Source organism: Equus przewalskii, chromosome X, assembly GCF_037783145.1.
Source record: "Equus przewalskii isolate Varuska chromosome X, EquPr2, whole genome shotgun sequence".
In the NCBI taxonomy this organism is placed as follows: Eukaryota; Metazoa; Chordata; class Mammalia; order Perissodactyla; family Equidae; genus Equus; species Equus przewalskii.
The window spans coordinates 108,991,529-109,007,631 of NC_091863.1; the positions used below are offsets into that span (position 1 = coordinate 108,991,529).

At 38.4% G+C, this 16,103-nt stretch overlaps 2 protein-coding genes across 4 annotated transcripts in view; one reads left to right on the forward strand and one right to left on the reverse strand.

Moving 5' to 3' along the window:
* Positions 1-3,840: 3,840 nt before the first annotated feature.
* MMGT1 (membrane magnesium transporter 1) lies at positions 3,841-14,886 on the reverse strand. Its single transcript, XM_008508922.2, has 4 exons — positions 14,441-14,886; positions 10,578-10,630; positions 8,545-8,648; positions 3,841-6,907 (listed from the first exon to the last, which is right to left on the reverse strand). Exons 1-4 carry the CDS (start codon positions 14,517-14,519, stop codon positions 6,748-6,750), a joined length of 396 nt encoding a protein of 131 aa, XP_008507144.1. The 5' UTR covers positions 14,520-14,886; the 3' UTR covers positions 3,841-6,747.
* The window catches only part of SLC9A6 (solute carrier family 9 member A6), a 69,800-nt gene continuing 68,419 nt past the window's right edge, over positions 14,723-16,103 (forward strand). The window contains exons 1-3 of one of the 3 annotated variants that reach the window (XM_070604829.1): positions 14,723-14,954; positions 15,069-15,196; positions 15,581-15,743. The gene's annotated coding sequence lies outside the window, so the exon portion shown is untranslated. Of the gene's footprint in view, positions 15,197-15,580; positions 15,744-16,103 lie in introns of all 3 variants that reach the window. The other 2 variants (XM_070604828.1, XM_070604830.1) reach the window with 2 other exon arrangements.

The window sequence follows — 16,103 nt, forward strand, 5'->3', positions numbered from 1 at the left end:
TCGTATTACAAATTTATGAAACAAACGTACTGAAGAGGGGTGGAGGGAGGTGCTGACCTAAGTAACTTTGGAAATGAGTGGAGTCTGTAAAACCAATGGCAAGAACCCTAAATAATCACTGTGCTCTAGGTGGAAAAGTCGTTTCCCATGGGAACACGGGTTCACAATTCTGAAACCACTTTACAAGTATACTGGAAGTAAACAATTCAAGTAAGTGGGTAGCAGATGGTGGGGACCAAGTTTCTCAGCATTGGAGTGGGAATTTACAGAGAAGCAAGGGGACGAGTTTAGAATGATTTACATAGTGACAGATCAAACATCGGTATGAACTCATGTTTCATTTAATAGAAATATAGATGTTACATACAGAAATGTTTAAACACATGAGCATATGCACACGCTAACATACACACATATATTCCCTTCCTCTGTCAGCTGAAAGGGCCTTGAAGCAAGGACACCTCAGTAACACTGAGCACAACTAGGGCTCAGATCTTGGTTTTTAATACCATTCTTCAATAAAAGGAACCAGGTTCCTTAGCGAAAAGGCTGATTCTAGGACTGGAGAAGGAAATATACAGGATGAGCCTGGAATATCTTGTAGCGCCAGAAAGTAAGTGCTCAAGACAATATCCACAATAATGGGAGTATGTCAAAGGGACACAGGAGTCAAATTAAAGAGCTACCAATGTCCAAAACTAGAACAATCTCAACAACAAAATTAAGTAGTATTTCATGATAACTCAAATTATAAAATAAATATCCATGAGCCCAAATGCATATAAATAAAGGATTGAATAAACTAATAAATGGGGGAGAAGAATCACATCCTGTGGAGAATAATTCCAAATAATTGATGGAGATACTCCATCCTCAAGGAGGTGGAGCATGACTCCCCACTCCCTGAATGTGGGTTGTGCATAGTTACCACCTTCCAAAGAGTGCAATATGGAAGCGGGGAGAAAGAGTAAGTTTACATTGGAGAAACCTGACAAACACTTCAGCCAGGTGATCAACATGAACATCGACAGTGGTAAGTCGTGTTAAGAAATATGTACCCTTGATATAATAATAATGGTATACGTAACACTTCAGTCTAATAATGAGAAAAACATCAGACAAATCCCAATAAAGGAACATTCTAAACAATACCTGACCAGTACTTCTCAAAACTGTCAAGGTCAGCAAACAAGGAAAGTCTAAGAAACTGCCACAGCCAAGAGGAGCCTAAGAAGACATGACGACTAAATGTAATGCGGTGTCCTGGATGGGATCCTGGAACACAAAATGGATATTAGGTAAAAACTAAGAAAATCCAAATATTAACTATAGTTAATCATAATGGATCAATATTGGTTCGTTGATTGTATCAAATGTATCATGCTAACGTGCTCGTAACAGGGGAGGGTAAGTGCAGGGTATGTGGGGACTCTGTACAATCTTCCTAATTTTTCTATAAATCCAAAACAGTTCTAAAAAAGTTTATTTAGAAAATACTATTTTTAACAAGAGGTAGAAGGACCGTTTAAGAGAAATTAGAGAGACACACTAACCAATGTAATTTGTGAACCTTGGTGGCGGCAGCTATAAAAGTCATTTTGGGGCCACATGGGGAAATCTGAATATTAAATAATATTGGATGGCTCATCATTTTCTTAGGTGTGAGAATGGTATTGTGGTTAAATGGAAGAACGTCCTCACTCTTACTAGGAGAGGCACACTGACATATTTAGGGATGTCACGATGTCACGAAGTGTGATGATGAAGTCTGCAACTTACCACAAATGATTAAGGAGGGGGGGGAAGCGCATTTGGAGAGAAGAAAAACAAAAACGGCAAATGTTAGAAATAATGAATCTAAATGAAAAGTATATTGATGTTCATCATACTATTCTTTCACATTTTGTATAAGTTTGAAATTTTTCAAAATAAAATTCTAGGAAAAAGATCAATAGGATTTTAGAATTGGACAAAATGATACTAAAGTTCATCTGTAAAGATAAACATGTAAGAACAACTAGGAAAAAATCCTGAAAATAGTAATAATGAGGTACGGACTAGCGAGGTCAAATACGAAAATGTATAACAACTTAATTAAAAGACTAGTAATTTTTGCAACAGACTGCAGAGCTCAGAAACCGATATAACTATATATGGAAATTCAGTGTATGAATGAGGATGGCTTTTCAAATCAGTGTGGGAAAATAGTTAATAAATGGGGTTGGGATAACCAGATAGCTTATTTGGGGGAGAAATACGTGGAATCCTTACCTCAGTCCTTCTACCTAAATAAATTCCAAATGAATCAAAGATTTAAGGTTAAAAAAAAAAAACTTAAAAGTACTGGAAAAATACATTAAATTTATTCTTAAACATAAAGAAGGCCTTTCTAAGCAAGGCACAAACCCCAGAAGCCATAAGGACTGATAAGTTAACTCCATAAATAAATAAAATGCAAGAAAATATCATTAAACATATGACAATGCACCAATTTTCTTAGCTTACAAACAGCTCATACAAATCAATAAAAAACAAATCATCTAATAGAAAACAGAACATGACCACACAGTTCACAGAAAATGAAATATAAGTAACCAATAAACATGAAAATGTGTTCCATCTCCTTCATTAAAATGCATTATAGCTTCATTTAGATGCAAGATACTATGTATTCACTTTCAGACGATCAAATTTTAAAAATCTAGTACCCAGGGTTGGCACGGGCCTCATAAATAATTATTCTTATACATTATTTGTGGAAGTATAATGGGCAAAGATTTCTGGAGAACAATCTGGCAACAACCACTGAACTGAAAATGAAAAACACCATTTGACCCAGGGTTCTATTGCTAGGCATTACCCCTGTCAGTATAATCTCATTACATGTACAAGTATGCTCACTGCAGTATGGTTTAGTAATAGTAAAATACTGGAAACCATCTGAAAGCCCATCAATGTTCGAACAGTTATAACACATTTGTACATTGGAATACCACACAGTCATCAAAAAGACTGAGGCATTTCTGCATATACTGATAACAGAAAAATCTTATAAGACACAGGTAGCAAAAAAAGCAAGGTACAGAAGAGTGTATACAGTCTGATTCCATTAATGTAAAACTTTTTTAAGTATATATTTGCTGGCAAATAACTTTTTTCCTGAAAGAATGTACAAGACACCTTAAGCTGGTTACGTTCGGAGAGAGGTGTTAGGAGGAGGAGGGAAGGAGGCAAGTGTTAACTTCAAGCCTTTCTGTACCGTCTGACATTTTTTGCCAAGTGCATATATTATCTTTCTTTTTTCCTTTTAAAAGAATACTTGATTAGTAGGTTATTTTGAGACAATCCTAGGTAGATTAGAATACTGGCAGTGCTATTTTTCAAAATACTGCAGATAAGTGCCAAGTTTTGTGATCAGAACTACCCCTTGGATTGTCTTTAGACTTTACACTTGCCCCCTGACGCTTTAATCATGATTTCCTGTTAAGTATCAAGTGACATTTTGTAATGGTAGTTGGGCTATCTAACAAATTTGTGATGGAATGATTAAACACTGCTACTCGAGGACTGAAATTCTTATACCCGAAAGGGTATTTGATAATTTATAAAATGAGCTTACACATTCTGTTTCAACTCTAAAAAAACATAAAACTGCAATAAGACTTTACATGTACCATAAAAAGTAAAGTATCCATTGAATTTAGTAAAACAGCATCACACTGGAAAAAAATACAGTCATAAAATTAACACTTACATTTTTCTGGGGATAGAGAAGCAGAAGAAAATGAGATTAAAAGTAAAAAAAAAAAACAAAAAACAAAAAGAAAAACCACTTCCAAATACAGGGTGAGACAATCATTTATTTATTGGACAGGGCAAGGTCATTTAAAGAGAGGAAACATATCCAAAAGAATGTGTTTAGCTTGGTGTTACAGGCATCGATGCTCACAACGAACAACACTACTCAATACATCATGGAAACAGGCCACATACAACCAGGAAGATGCTGCCATGCCACTCAAAAAGAAGCCACAATGCTTGGGAAACAATCATCAGGGAGTTACAGAGCATCATCATCTCCAATTCGCCGATCTGCATTTTCTGTGGCTGGGCCATTAGCCCATAGCATTTGGCTGGTTCCCTGGTTTTTAAGAAGTGAGTATTCCTATATCATAGAGAGCCTTCAATAGTAACACACTTCTGAATGTCACTGAAATCACAGTCAACTGCAGGCTTAACTAGCTCAAATCACTACATTTTTGGACTACACTAGGTAGTCATGGACTGTCTCACAGCATTATAAATAAAATTCTGAACTTAATCCATTTAGCACTGTTACGATACACCCAAATCATCTTTAGTCCTATGGTACATACTTGAAAAAAGAGAGCAGAAATTCACTGGAGGAAATTAAAGAAGAAATTTGGGAAGCTCACCTGGCCCGAGGTATACAAGCTGCTAACAAAGTTAGACATGCCTGAAAACTGTTATGTCAATTATTTGCCAAATTATTTGTCATTAGTTGTAGCAGGTCTTTCCTGACTGGGCAAAGATTTCAATACCTATTCTAGAGACTAGCCAAAATATTCTAAGTAGAAGTACATCACAAATGCTTGGTCATGAGGAAATCCTATTCGGCACAAGATTGACTGAGAAACCTGTTAGGTATCTCACCCTCCCTCCTCACATCCACTGCCTTTACCAACCACTGCCTTTCACAGCAAGCCCAGTTTCCAAGACGCAAAGTTCTCACTCCACATAAAACAAAACCATATTTGGGAAGCCAGTCCCAAAAGACCAGATATTGTACAAATTCATTCACATTAAATAACCAGAATAGGCAATCTATAGAGAGAGAACATAGATTAGTGGTTGCCCGGGGCTGGGAGGCACTATGGGGGAAATGAGAGGTGACAGCTAAAGGGTACAGGGTTTCTTTTGGGAGTGAAGGAAATGTTCTAAAATTGACTGTGGTCATGGTTGCACAACTTTGTGAACATACAGCAAAATCGCTAAATTGTACCCTTTAAATGGGTGAATTTTAAGTTATGTGAATTTTATCTCAAATAAATTTGTCAGAAAAACATATCAGGAAAGGAAGATAGCCCCAAAAGAGAAGAAAACAAGAGGCTCTTGCAAGTCACGTCAGACCTGAGGAAACACTAGAGAAGCCTGACGTAAGGAGCTTGATTCTTGCACAATATTTTGATTTAATTATCACCACTTTAACCCGTGAGTTCACATTTTTAACTTATTTCTACGTTATTTTAGGTTATCAGCAGATTTCTAACTCTGTTCTCTTAGAAAGCAGGCAGAGTCAGTATTCCACACACAGACTGGGTTGGCAAACAAAGCAAAACTGAACGACAATAAAAAGCCAATGACAAAACCACCTCGTGCTTTGGGGCTGTGTGTTAGAAGGCAGAAGAGAAGAGCTGAGGTTCATTCCTAATGGAAAAAATGCCATCAAGCGTAAGAGCATCTTATGACTCTTGCCTAAAACACATTTCCTTTTGAAATCTGCATACAGTTATTCCCTTTACACCTATTGTCATACCTGTACAATTCAACAAAAGCAATGTTCTCCACAAAGAAATGTTAAGCTTCCTGCAGATCAAAAAGCAGCCAAATTTCCCCAAAATTACTGTTTCTAAAAAAATCCTACTCTGTACCCCATCCTCACCTTCAGCAACATACAATGAAGATGGAAAACTCTAAGCCTGCTACAAATCAGAAGCTATGAAACAATTTCTTAACTGACCTTTTTAAAAACTTAAAGATATTAGTTCCAAATATATAGAACATATTTGGCCCAATTCCTTTGAAGTCTACCTTTAATAAGAAGTTTCCTTCATTTTTACTAATTCACTAGTTTAGTGTGCAATGAAATAACAGAGTTATTTTTGAATAAGTTAAACTGGCTAATGACATGGAATCAGTTGTCCTCAGTGATTACTATTTTTTTACACAGGCAAGATAATCAAATCACGATGGTCTTTTTGGTCTATCTTCAACTATTCTTATACTACAAAATCAATTAGGGAAATTTCTGACAGATAAATGAAGAGAACACAAGTAGCTTTACAACAAGTTGAGTTTGTTAAATATATTTGTTATGACAAAGAAGTTCTGACACAAAAATTGCTCACTGCACACAGAACCCCAGAGAAGTGATGAAACAAGACAGCTGATGTTAGAAGGTGTATGGGAGCAGAACGGGCTGAGAAGGCATGGGTACATTAAAAACTGGCCAGTACCTGCTGAAGCAGAGTCACTTTTTAGGGGGCGTAAGAAAAACTAAGTCACCATTTTAGTCTCCTTAGAGAAGTGCATTTGTTGTTAAGAACTGAAGGTCATTTTACTATCGTTCGTGCTGCAAAATGCAGTAGTCACACTATTTCCAAAAGAATCCTAAAAACTGTAGTGCAAAAGAAATCTAAGAAAATAAATAATTACGAAACCATCAACATTTTTCCAAGAAATGTGTTCAAAACAGTGACTTTTACAAAAGATGTGAATTTGTTTTAAATGAAAAAAAGAACTCTCTCTTTGAAAGATCAAAGACTCATTTCACAGATAACTTATACCGCATTAATGACTTGATTAACAGTGTACAAACAAGGGCCATAGACTTTTGTTAATTAGGTCTGAAAGATCAATATAAATACTGATAGGGGAGTGTTTTATACCCCAAACTCCAATATTCCAGCTCTGTGTCCTGTCCTATTATTATAATTTGTAAAAATCTTAACGACGCAGTGATTCAAGTTTTCGTAACTTCAACGATGTGTTAGAGGACAATGCATCTTGGTTTGAAGAATTTGTTGTATCCGAAGGCCGGAACAGTACTCGACCACGATGATTAAATACATAAAATGATGGGTGATTCCTTAACGTGTCAAATGTCCTTAAAAGAAAAAAAGCATCAGTTTTAGATAAACCTTTATAAAAGTGTATGTGACAACAAGCAGGCTTCTAAACAATTATGAATTTGCTATGGGTTATATTTTAAACTAAGTTTAAATCCATGAAATCAGCCTATCAATGGCATTTATACTCTATCTCATTTTTTTTCCTGTACAAGGAAAGTAAGAAACCTGGAAAAGCAACAAAAGCCCTCGAATTTTTTTTATGCAGCCATTCCTTCCAGGATGTCTATGACTAATAACACAAATAATTGCTCAACTTTAATCACCTCTGTAAATCTAACACTAGCCCAGGTCAGTCTTTTAAAAAAACAGTACACAGATGGCACTTTTGATCAGTCTCATTTGGCCCTCACTATTCAAGCCATATGATCATTTCAGAGATCTGTTTTCCAAGAATCTTTCAAGTATAGCAAAAAATTTCTTTTGGCCCTTCTGTACCTGCTGTTGTCCAAACTCACATATTTTGCTACCACCTACTAAATTCATATATTTTGCTACCACCTACTTCATCCCATTCTGTTTTACTTGCTTCTTTCCTGGCCCCTTGCCTGCGATTCCTAGTAGACTCTTTGTAAGAACAGCAGTGGGTGGTGATAGTAGAGTATCCGCTCTTCTATTCCAGGAAGATACATGTAGTCTAAAAAAAGTGCACAAACACCTAAGTGTATGGCTTTTAGTGTTGGTTTGTTTTTAAATATTATTTTCCTGGGGAAAAAAAAGAACTCTTCCTTTAATAAAAACTCAAACCTCAAAGTCAGCCTACCTAAAAATCCAAGGATAGCCCCACATAAAACAGGAAGCCTGAGATATGACTATTTAAAACGTAAACTAAAAAGTAGAAGTAAAAAAGGGGTGAGTTTCCTCTAAAACGTAAAAGTTTACTGGGACTCCTTCTAGGGAAATATTGCAAAGGGTTAAAATATTCAGGATCAAGAAGGTGGGTAAAGTCCAAAGATGGAATTGAACAAAGTTAAACATGATTTTATGAAAGTAAGAAATATGGAAAAGAAAAGTGAGTAAAGCTCATGAAAATAGCTTAGAAGACGTATAGGAGACATAAGCAGAATAACAAATATACATTAATCCAGGGATAGAAAAGGGCCGGAGAGCAGAGTTTGTTACAGACTAGGTTCAAGCAATAGAGGAAACAGAAAACCCCTTTTTCTTTCAAAGACTAAGCTGGGACAAGAGGATAAAAAGAAGAAAAAGGAAGGGAGGGAGGGAGGGAGGAAGAGCTGGAAGGAAGGAGGGAAGGAAGGAGAGGGAAGCAAAGAGACAGGACGGAGGGAGTGAGGAAGGAAGGGAAAATTTCTAAGGTAACATCTTCCTATATATCTATTTCCATCCATCTGTCCCTCCAACCAACCAACAAATAATTTTAAGCAACCATAACATAACATCTTATCCTAATATCAATAATCTGTCGTTCAACTTCCATTTTTCCTATTATATCAAACACTGCCTCAATATTTTTATCACATTAGTCATACAAACTGCATAATCAAGACATAAAAACAAAACCAACTTTCATGTACCAGAAAATATACATTTTAAATTACGTAAATGAAGCAAAACCCCTATGAAATTAAATGCCTATGAAAAGGGAAAGACTTACTTATTTTTTAGTTCTGAAGTGGCATCCATGTCTTTAAACTCCCCTGCAATATGAACTATACCATAACAGGTAACTGCAAAGGCCAGAAGTGTCTGAAGAACTATCTGTGAGTATAAAGATTCAGATTACTACACAACATACAAATATTGTAAAAATTTGCAATTTTCTCTCCATCTCTTTTTAGCCTCTAACAGGTATTTCTCCCAGATCCTATCAAGGAATCACTTCTCACTTCAAATGATTTGGACTTGGACACAATACAATCTTCTATAAATTCTGTGGATCAACTGTAAAAATACTTTTGGGTTTTGCTCAAATAGCAAAAACAGGTACTGAGCCATTCAGAACTCAGTTATCAACTATTACCTGCTTCCAAGAGCAACCAAGAATTGTTCAATGTATTATTGTTAAATATCATAGAGTATAGAAAGAACACCCCTTACCCACCACTCAGCTCAAGAAAGAGAACATTATCAGTACCTTTCAAGTCCCATGTGTCCCTTTCCAATTATATTCTTCACCCTCCCTCTCAACATTAACTCTTGTCCTGAATTGTGTATTAATCAGTTCCTTGCTTTTCTTTATAATTTTACCAGCTATGTATGTACCTCTAAAACATATATTGTTTACTTCTTCCCTTTTGAACTCTTTTGTGAGATTCATCCCTGTTGTGGTATATAGTTGTAGTCCATTCATTTTCATTGTGTTTTGTATTTCATTATATGAAAATACCACAAGGTATCCATTCCGCTGTTGATGGCTATGTGGGCTGTTTCCTGTTTGTTACTTTTACGATGTCAATATGGATATCCTTGTGTATGTGTCCTGGTGCACAGGAGTAGGATTACTGGAGGAGAGCACACACACATTCAACTTTACTAGGTAAGACCAAACTGCTTTCCAAAAACATTGTGCAAGCAAAAACTTGCAATGTTTGCTATTAACCAACATGGGATTACAGGCATATTTTATTTTCTTGATTGTGACTTTCTGTATTTTTCAAATCTTCCCATTTCTAAACAGAAGGAAGTTATTTTTAAATAGATATAAATGAATTTGTGTGTGTATGTATGTACCACAAAGCAAAGGTGATGAGAAAATGAGTTAATAGCCACATCTACCATATTTTTAATTATAGACAACTAAAGTCAAAATTAGCCACAAGCTATTACTCTAACTTTCTAAATTAAAACCTAATGTCATATGTTATACCAGTTTACATTCCTACCACCAGTGTACCAAGACCTATTTCATACAATGCAATCACAGGCACCATTAATAAGAACGTCATAAATCCATGAGTGTCACGAAATATGTCAAGATAAATTGCTAAGTAATAAAAAAGCTAATTATAAAACTATATACACATGCATAACTTTTTAAAGAAAAACTCAGTGTTTCAATTACGTAAAAGCATGAATAAAGATAATGTTGTTTATGCACAGGAAGAAAACTGAACCAATGATATACCCCAACCTGGTGGGAGTAGACTTGCTGAGCAATGGGGTCAGTTTTTTTTTTTTCTTAACTGTATTTTACTCTTTAGACTTACTGTTTGATTGTTCTTTTAAAGTAGAACTTACTACTTTTGTAATTTAAAGTTCAATAAAGATAAAAATTGTGAATGAAGCTCACATATCATTTTAGCTTAAAAAAACACCTCCTTGTTTTTCTTTAGTTTTACCATCTGTGTATATGTCCCTAAACAATGTTTTGTTAGTTTTGCTTGTTTTTATACTTTAAATATAAAAGGAACTTTTCTAAAAAACGAAGTCAAATAATCAACTTTTTATGTCCATCTTAGACTATGGAAGGAGTAACTTCTAGAAAGACTATTTAAACTACAGTTCTAGAAGCCAAACAGATAAATCTTTTGTTTCCAAATTCTGGGGTTTTACAATGAGCGACAAAAGGTAGAGAACAGATATTATTTCATATCTGGAAGATTTTTAAGAGAATAAAACCCTGTAAAACATAAGCTATGTGGCAAATTTTTTAAAGACATTTTAATGGAATATAAATGACCAACTTACATCTATTGGCAGTGATTCATCTTCCTTTTCTGTTAATCGCATATAAGAACGATCTATAAACCAGAAGCATACCATTAAGGAAATTGTAGCCCATTTTTCTTTCTTAAAATGCAAGCAAATCAAAATACCAAAGAAGCAGCTGACTTATATGCTACATAAAGTAATGCTAATCCCGGATTCCTCAAAAACCTCTATCTTCTAAGGCAGTCAACCTGATCTTGAACTATTTTATTTACATCATGACTGTTTTGTCGCTTTATAAAACAGGAGAAGAGTGAAAGGTGAGCAAGTATGAGGAAGAAATGCCTAAACATAATTTTTCTTTCATTACCACAGGAAAACTAGAATCCTCTGAAATTCTTTCACTAACCGGTCAATCACAACTTTAAAAATTAATAAGTCTACAGAAAATCTCAACCCTGAAATAGCACCATCATCACATAGTATGGACAAAGTAATATTGGTATAGAAATGTTTTTCCTGAGAGAATATGCTGGGGCAGAGGTGGAATAGGAGAAATTCCCGGGCATCAATTTCTGCTTCTATGATTTAATTATAATTCTGCTGCTGCCTTAGCCTCGGGAGGCAGCAAGGTATGAAGGAAAAGGATCAGGATCTGGAAGCTGAAAAGCCTAGATCATAATACCAGCTCTTGAATGTACTGTAATTGACTATATCTCATTCAATGTAAGACACTCTCATGGATTGTAACATGTATCTCAATTTCAGAGTGTTAAAATGTAGCAGGGGGTGTACGTCTCAGAATCAAAGAAATATAGTATCTTTTCACTGCCTAAGTTTCTGCAACAGTAAAATAGGAATAATGTGAGGATGAAAGAGATACATGATAGGCACTCTGCCATAACTAAGGTCACCACGGCAAAGATGAGCGCGCCACAGCACCACAGTATCTGCTGCCACAATCTGACGTGACACAGCCTCAAAGGTAAATACTGGTCTCTTTCCATCTTGAACGTTATAAAGAGGTCCACTACAGTGACAAATGCCACAAGGCATTCTCATCTCATGGGGAACATACAAACACAAAATCCTAATTCCAGAGGAACCTCACACAATCTCTATGTAATAATGTACTGTGGACTAAGAAACCCAAATTGTTGTGAGTGAACGTGTAGTGACTCTTAAAAGAGAATGTGTTTAGAAACACTTCTGAAGTTTTACCTTACAGGATTTAGCATAAGGACAGGTGTAAAAGAAAAATCAAACCAATACCAAAAATAGGTTTTGGCTAACTTCCCACTGCCTGTTCACTTCCCAGCTAGCTTTCTTCTTTGCACGAAGCCTAATCTCACTCTAACACTACCTTTAACCAGGCATTTCCTCTGTAAGACGAAGGGGTTGGACTTCAACAACCTCCTGCGCTTGGCCTGTAAAAATTTACAGCTGAAGCCTATTGTAGAAAATGACAAAGGATTTCACAGTATCCTAAGTTCCCCTAGGGCAGTGCTTCTCAAAGGGATGTAAATAGAATCACCTGGGGATCTTATTAAAATGCAGATTCGGATTCAATAGATCTGGGGCAGGGCCTGAGTTTCTGCATTTCTAACAAGCTCCCAGGTGATTCCCACGATAGTGGTCTGTTGACCACACTTGAGCAGCAAGGCTCTAGGATACTTTCCTTAACTCCTTGCCCCCGGAAAAAAGACTGGCCCCCGTCTCCATTTATCTCTACACATTTTAGAAATAGCATCTAGATCACTTTAAGTGTTTATTTCTGGATCCACTTGTTTCTCCACTCGACTTTGAACTCCCTCAGGGCATCATTGTACCTCTGGCACCTAAGCACAGCGCAATTTCAAACAATTACTCAAGACTGAATTTTATAAAGCAGTGTAGCACACAGGTTCTAGAGTCAAACTGCCTGTCTTTGAATCCTGGCCCCACCATTTATCATCTGTAATTTTGTGCAGATTTCCCAGCTGTGTCAGTGTCAATTTCTTCATCTTTCAAAGGCGATAATGACAATAATAGCTACCTTACAGGGCTTTCGGTATGACTGAATTATATGCTACATGTAAAGTGCTTACTTCAGTGCCTGGCAACGTGGTAAGCACTTAATTATGTCAGCTATTATTATTATTATCATTAAAGATTGGAGCTTTGGAGAAACTGTCACAGAACAGAGGAGACAGGGGAAACATGACAACGAAATGTAATGTGATACCATGGATTGATTCCTGGAACAGAAAGAAGACATTCATGGAAAAACTGGTGAGATCCAAATAAAAGCTAGCTTTAATAGTAATATACCAATGTCAGTTTCTTAGTTGTGACAATATAACAGGGTAATGTAAGATGTTACCAAGAAGGGAAACTAGGTGAGGGGTATACCGTAACTCTTCTGTACTATCTTTGCAACTTTTCTGTAAATCTAAAATTTCAAATAAAGAAATGTATTTTAAAAATAAAGCTGAATTTCTGTCAGGCAAATGTCATAATACATGTTTGTAAAAAGTAGTTAAAATAACTGGATCATTTTAATTACATATAATAAATGGAACAAAAGCTTTTATCTTAAAAATAATTAGAACTTTGAAAGAATTCACATTTTATTTTCTACTTTATTTCTATTTACTAGTTTTAGTAATCTAGCAAATAAAAGGCATGAAGTTCAACTTTGAATTCATCTCCTTCATTCAACAAATTTATTGAGTACCTACTGTGGGGAACATCGTGCTAGGCACTGAGATTACAGCAATGAACAAAATATACACTGCCCCTGTCCTCATGGGCTCTATAGGCTAGGACAGGGGTCAGCAAACTTTTCCTGTAAAGGGCCAGATAATAAATATTTTAGACTTTGCAGGCCTAGATACTCTATCACAACTATTCAACCCCGCCCTTAGGAAGCAGCCCTACAATACCTAAATGAATGGGTGTGGCCGTGCACCAATAAAACTTCATTGATGCACATTGAAACTTGGAATTTATATAACTGTCATGGATCATAAAAATGATATTATTTTGCTCTTTCCCCCAACAATTACAAATGTAAAAACATTCTCAGCTCACTACAAAAACAAGAGGGAGGCTGCATTTTGCCCACATGCCAGAGTTTGCTGACCCCTGGTCCAGGAGAGAAGGAAGATCTCAAAACAGATCAGCTGTCTCAAGACTGCACTGCATCCTCCGCTGGACTCCAAGTTTCTTCTTGACGATACATCCGATTGTATTTGTATAATAAAGTACTTTTACTTTTTTTTCATTTAAACTTCCCAATCACTCTGTGACACAGAAAGGGCAGGAATTAAAATCCACCTCAATGAAGACTCAGAGAAGGGACGTGACTTGCCCAAGGTCACACAGATTTAGCGGTAAAGCAAGTTTTTACGAACCAGCCCTCCAGACTTCCAGACCAATGCTCTTTCCTCTGTACCACAGTGCCTCCCTGACGCAAACGGTCACTTAACTTAGTCTCTGCCTGAACAGCCCAGGAATGCCCAAGATGTTGTCCATCTAGTTGTCATGGGACCATGAGCATCCGAGGTTCTCAATCTGACACTTTGCCTGATCAGCCCCACGCTGGATCTGACATCACTTGTCCAGCATTCCCAGACAGACTCCCTCTCTGCGCATCCTGCAGCCCGCCCGTCCCGCTCGGAGCCCTCTCCCAGACACCCCCCTTCGAACCCGGCTGCAATCTCAGGTGTCCCCACTCTCCGCAAACTCAGAATCCGAGCCTTCCATCGGAGAGCTCCATGCCGCTTCTCGTAGTCACCCCAAACTGTAAGGTGTCAAATGACCGTTCCTGGGACACTCGATCTGACAGTCCCACAGGGGTGCGCCCACACACCGCCCCCGGAGTCCCTCACGGGACCGGACCCAAGCCCCCGGGCACTTACGCTGCGCGGCGGAAAAGGCCGCGTGGGCTAGGGCAAAGAGGCCGATGCCCACCAGCCCCTTCCACAGCGACGGCGCCATGATTCCGGCGGAGCAGCAGCCCAACAAAAGCAGCGAAGGGCGGCAGAGCTGTTCCTTCCTCCACCGGCTGGCGTCCGCGCAGCGCAGAAAGATGACGTCACTGAAGCCCTGGGCGCGAAGCGCCTCAGAGGTGGAAAAACCGAGGAGCCGTGAGAAAGCGGAAACAGGAATGCCGGGAAGAAGGGGAAAGCGACAAGGAATAAGGTCCGCGAGTGTCCACGAGCCAAACCTGCGCCGCGCTGCCTCCCTGCGCGAGGCGGAGCTGAGCGGAGGGCGTCAAAGAAGAGGCGAAAAGCTGCCCGGCTGGGAAGCGGAGAGGAAGGGCGCCAGCAAATGAGCGCGGGCCGCGGGGCAAGGGGCGGGGCCTGCAGGGAGGCGGGGCGGGGCCTGCGAGAGGCCCGGGTGAGGCTGCGGAACCGGGGACTACAGGCGCTGGTTAGAGGCTGTTGGTGCTGGGTCTCTATCCGCAGCAGGGGGGTTTTTTTTGTTTGTTTTGCTTTTCCCTCAAGCTGTGTCCTTTGTTTCCTGTTGGCCTTTGCTGTGCTTCAGCCCTGTAGGAACCGGCACTGCGGAAGGAGGCAAGGGTGTGGAAGCGAGGAGGCGGGTGGAGTGTAAAGGGAAACAACCCGGGATTTGGAGCCCCAAACACGTTGGCATGCGGGGGATGCTCAGTAAAAGTCAGTTCCCTTCTCCTTACTTTCAAAAGATCTTTGAGAAAGATTCGTGTCCAAAGGGGTGTAGCGCGGCAGGAGTTTTTTGTCATGAAGGGAACCAGTTTACATTAGGTAGAAGTGAAATGGGAGGAATGTAAGAATGCTGACAATGCAGGCCCATCTTGTCTCTATCTCTATCTCTGATCAGAATAAAATGTACTCTCCTTTCTCGATTCCTGTTTGTCTTCATCCCCTAAAATGTAGACATTCGATAGTGAGGTTATCCCCTTGACCTCTTTTCATTCTGCTCTCCTTTGGCGAGCTCACCTATTCATTCCCACCGCTTCAGCCATCGTCGATATCCAGTGATTCCAAATAGACATCTCTATCTCAAATGTTTCTCCTTAGCTCCAGACCGGCCTTTCCGACTGCCTGCCGGTCATTTATTTCTATCCTGCGGCACTTCAAACTTAATATGGCCAAACGGGATTCATCCTCTTTTCCAAACTCTGCGCTGGTTCCTCAAGTGCCCCCGACTGATCGCACAGTTTTGTAAACTGCATATCACAAGGTAAATGCAAAGTATGATCGTCATTCTTTCCACTCAACCTTATCAGAAGTCTACGTTTTATCTGCATCACTTTGCACACTCTCACTTGCTCAAAGATAACTCTCTTGACCACCCCTTTTAAATGTGCAATCTTCCCATTCCTGATCACCTCAGTCTGCTTTATTTTTATATAAGCTTCTAACATACTCTATAATTTAATTATGTATTATATTTGTTGTGTTGTTATTGTTTACTGTCTCTTTCCCCCCAATGAAATGTAAGTTCCAAGAGGACAGAGGTTTCTGTCTATGCCTAGAACAGTGCCTGTCACATGGTAGGCATTCAATAAATTTTGTTGAGTGATGCGTGAATGATGGGAAA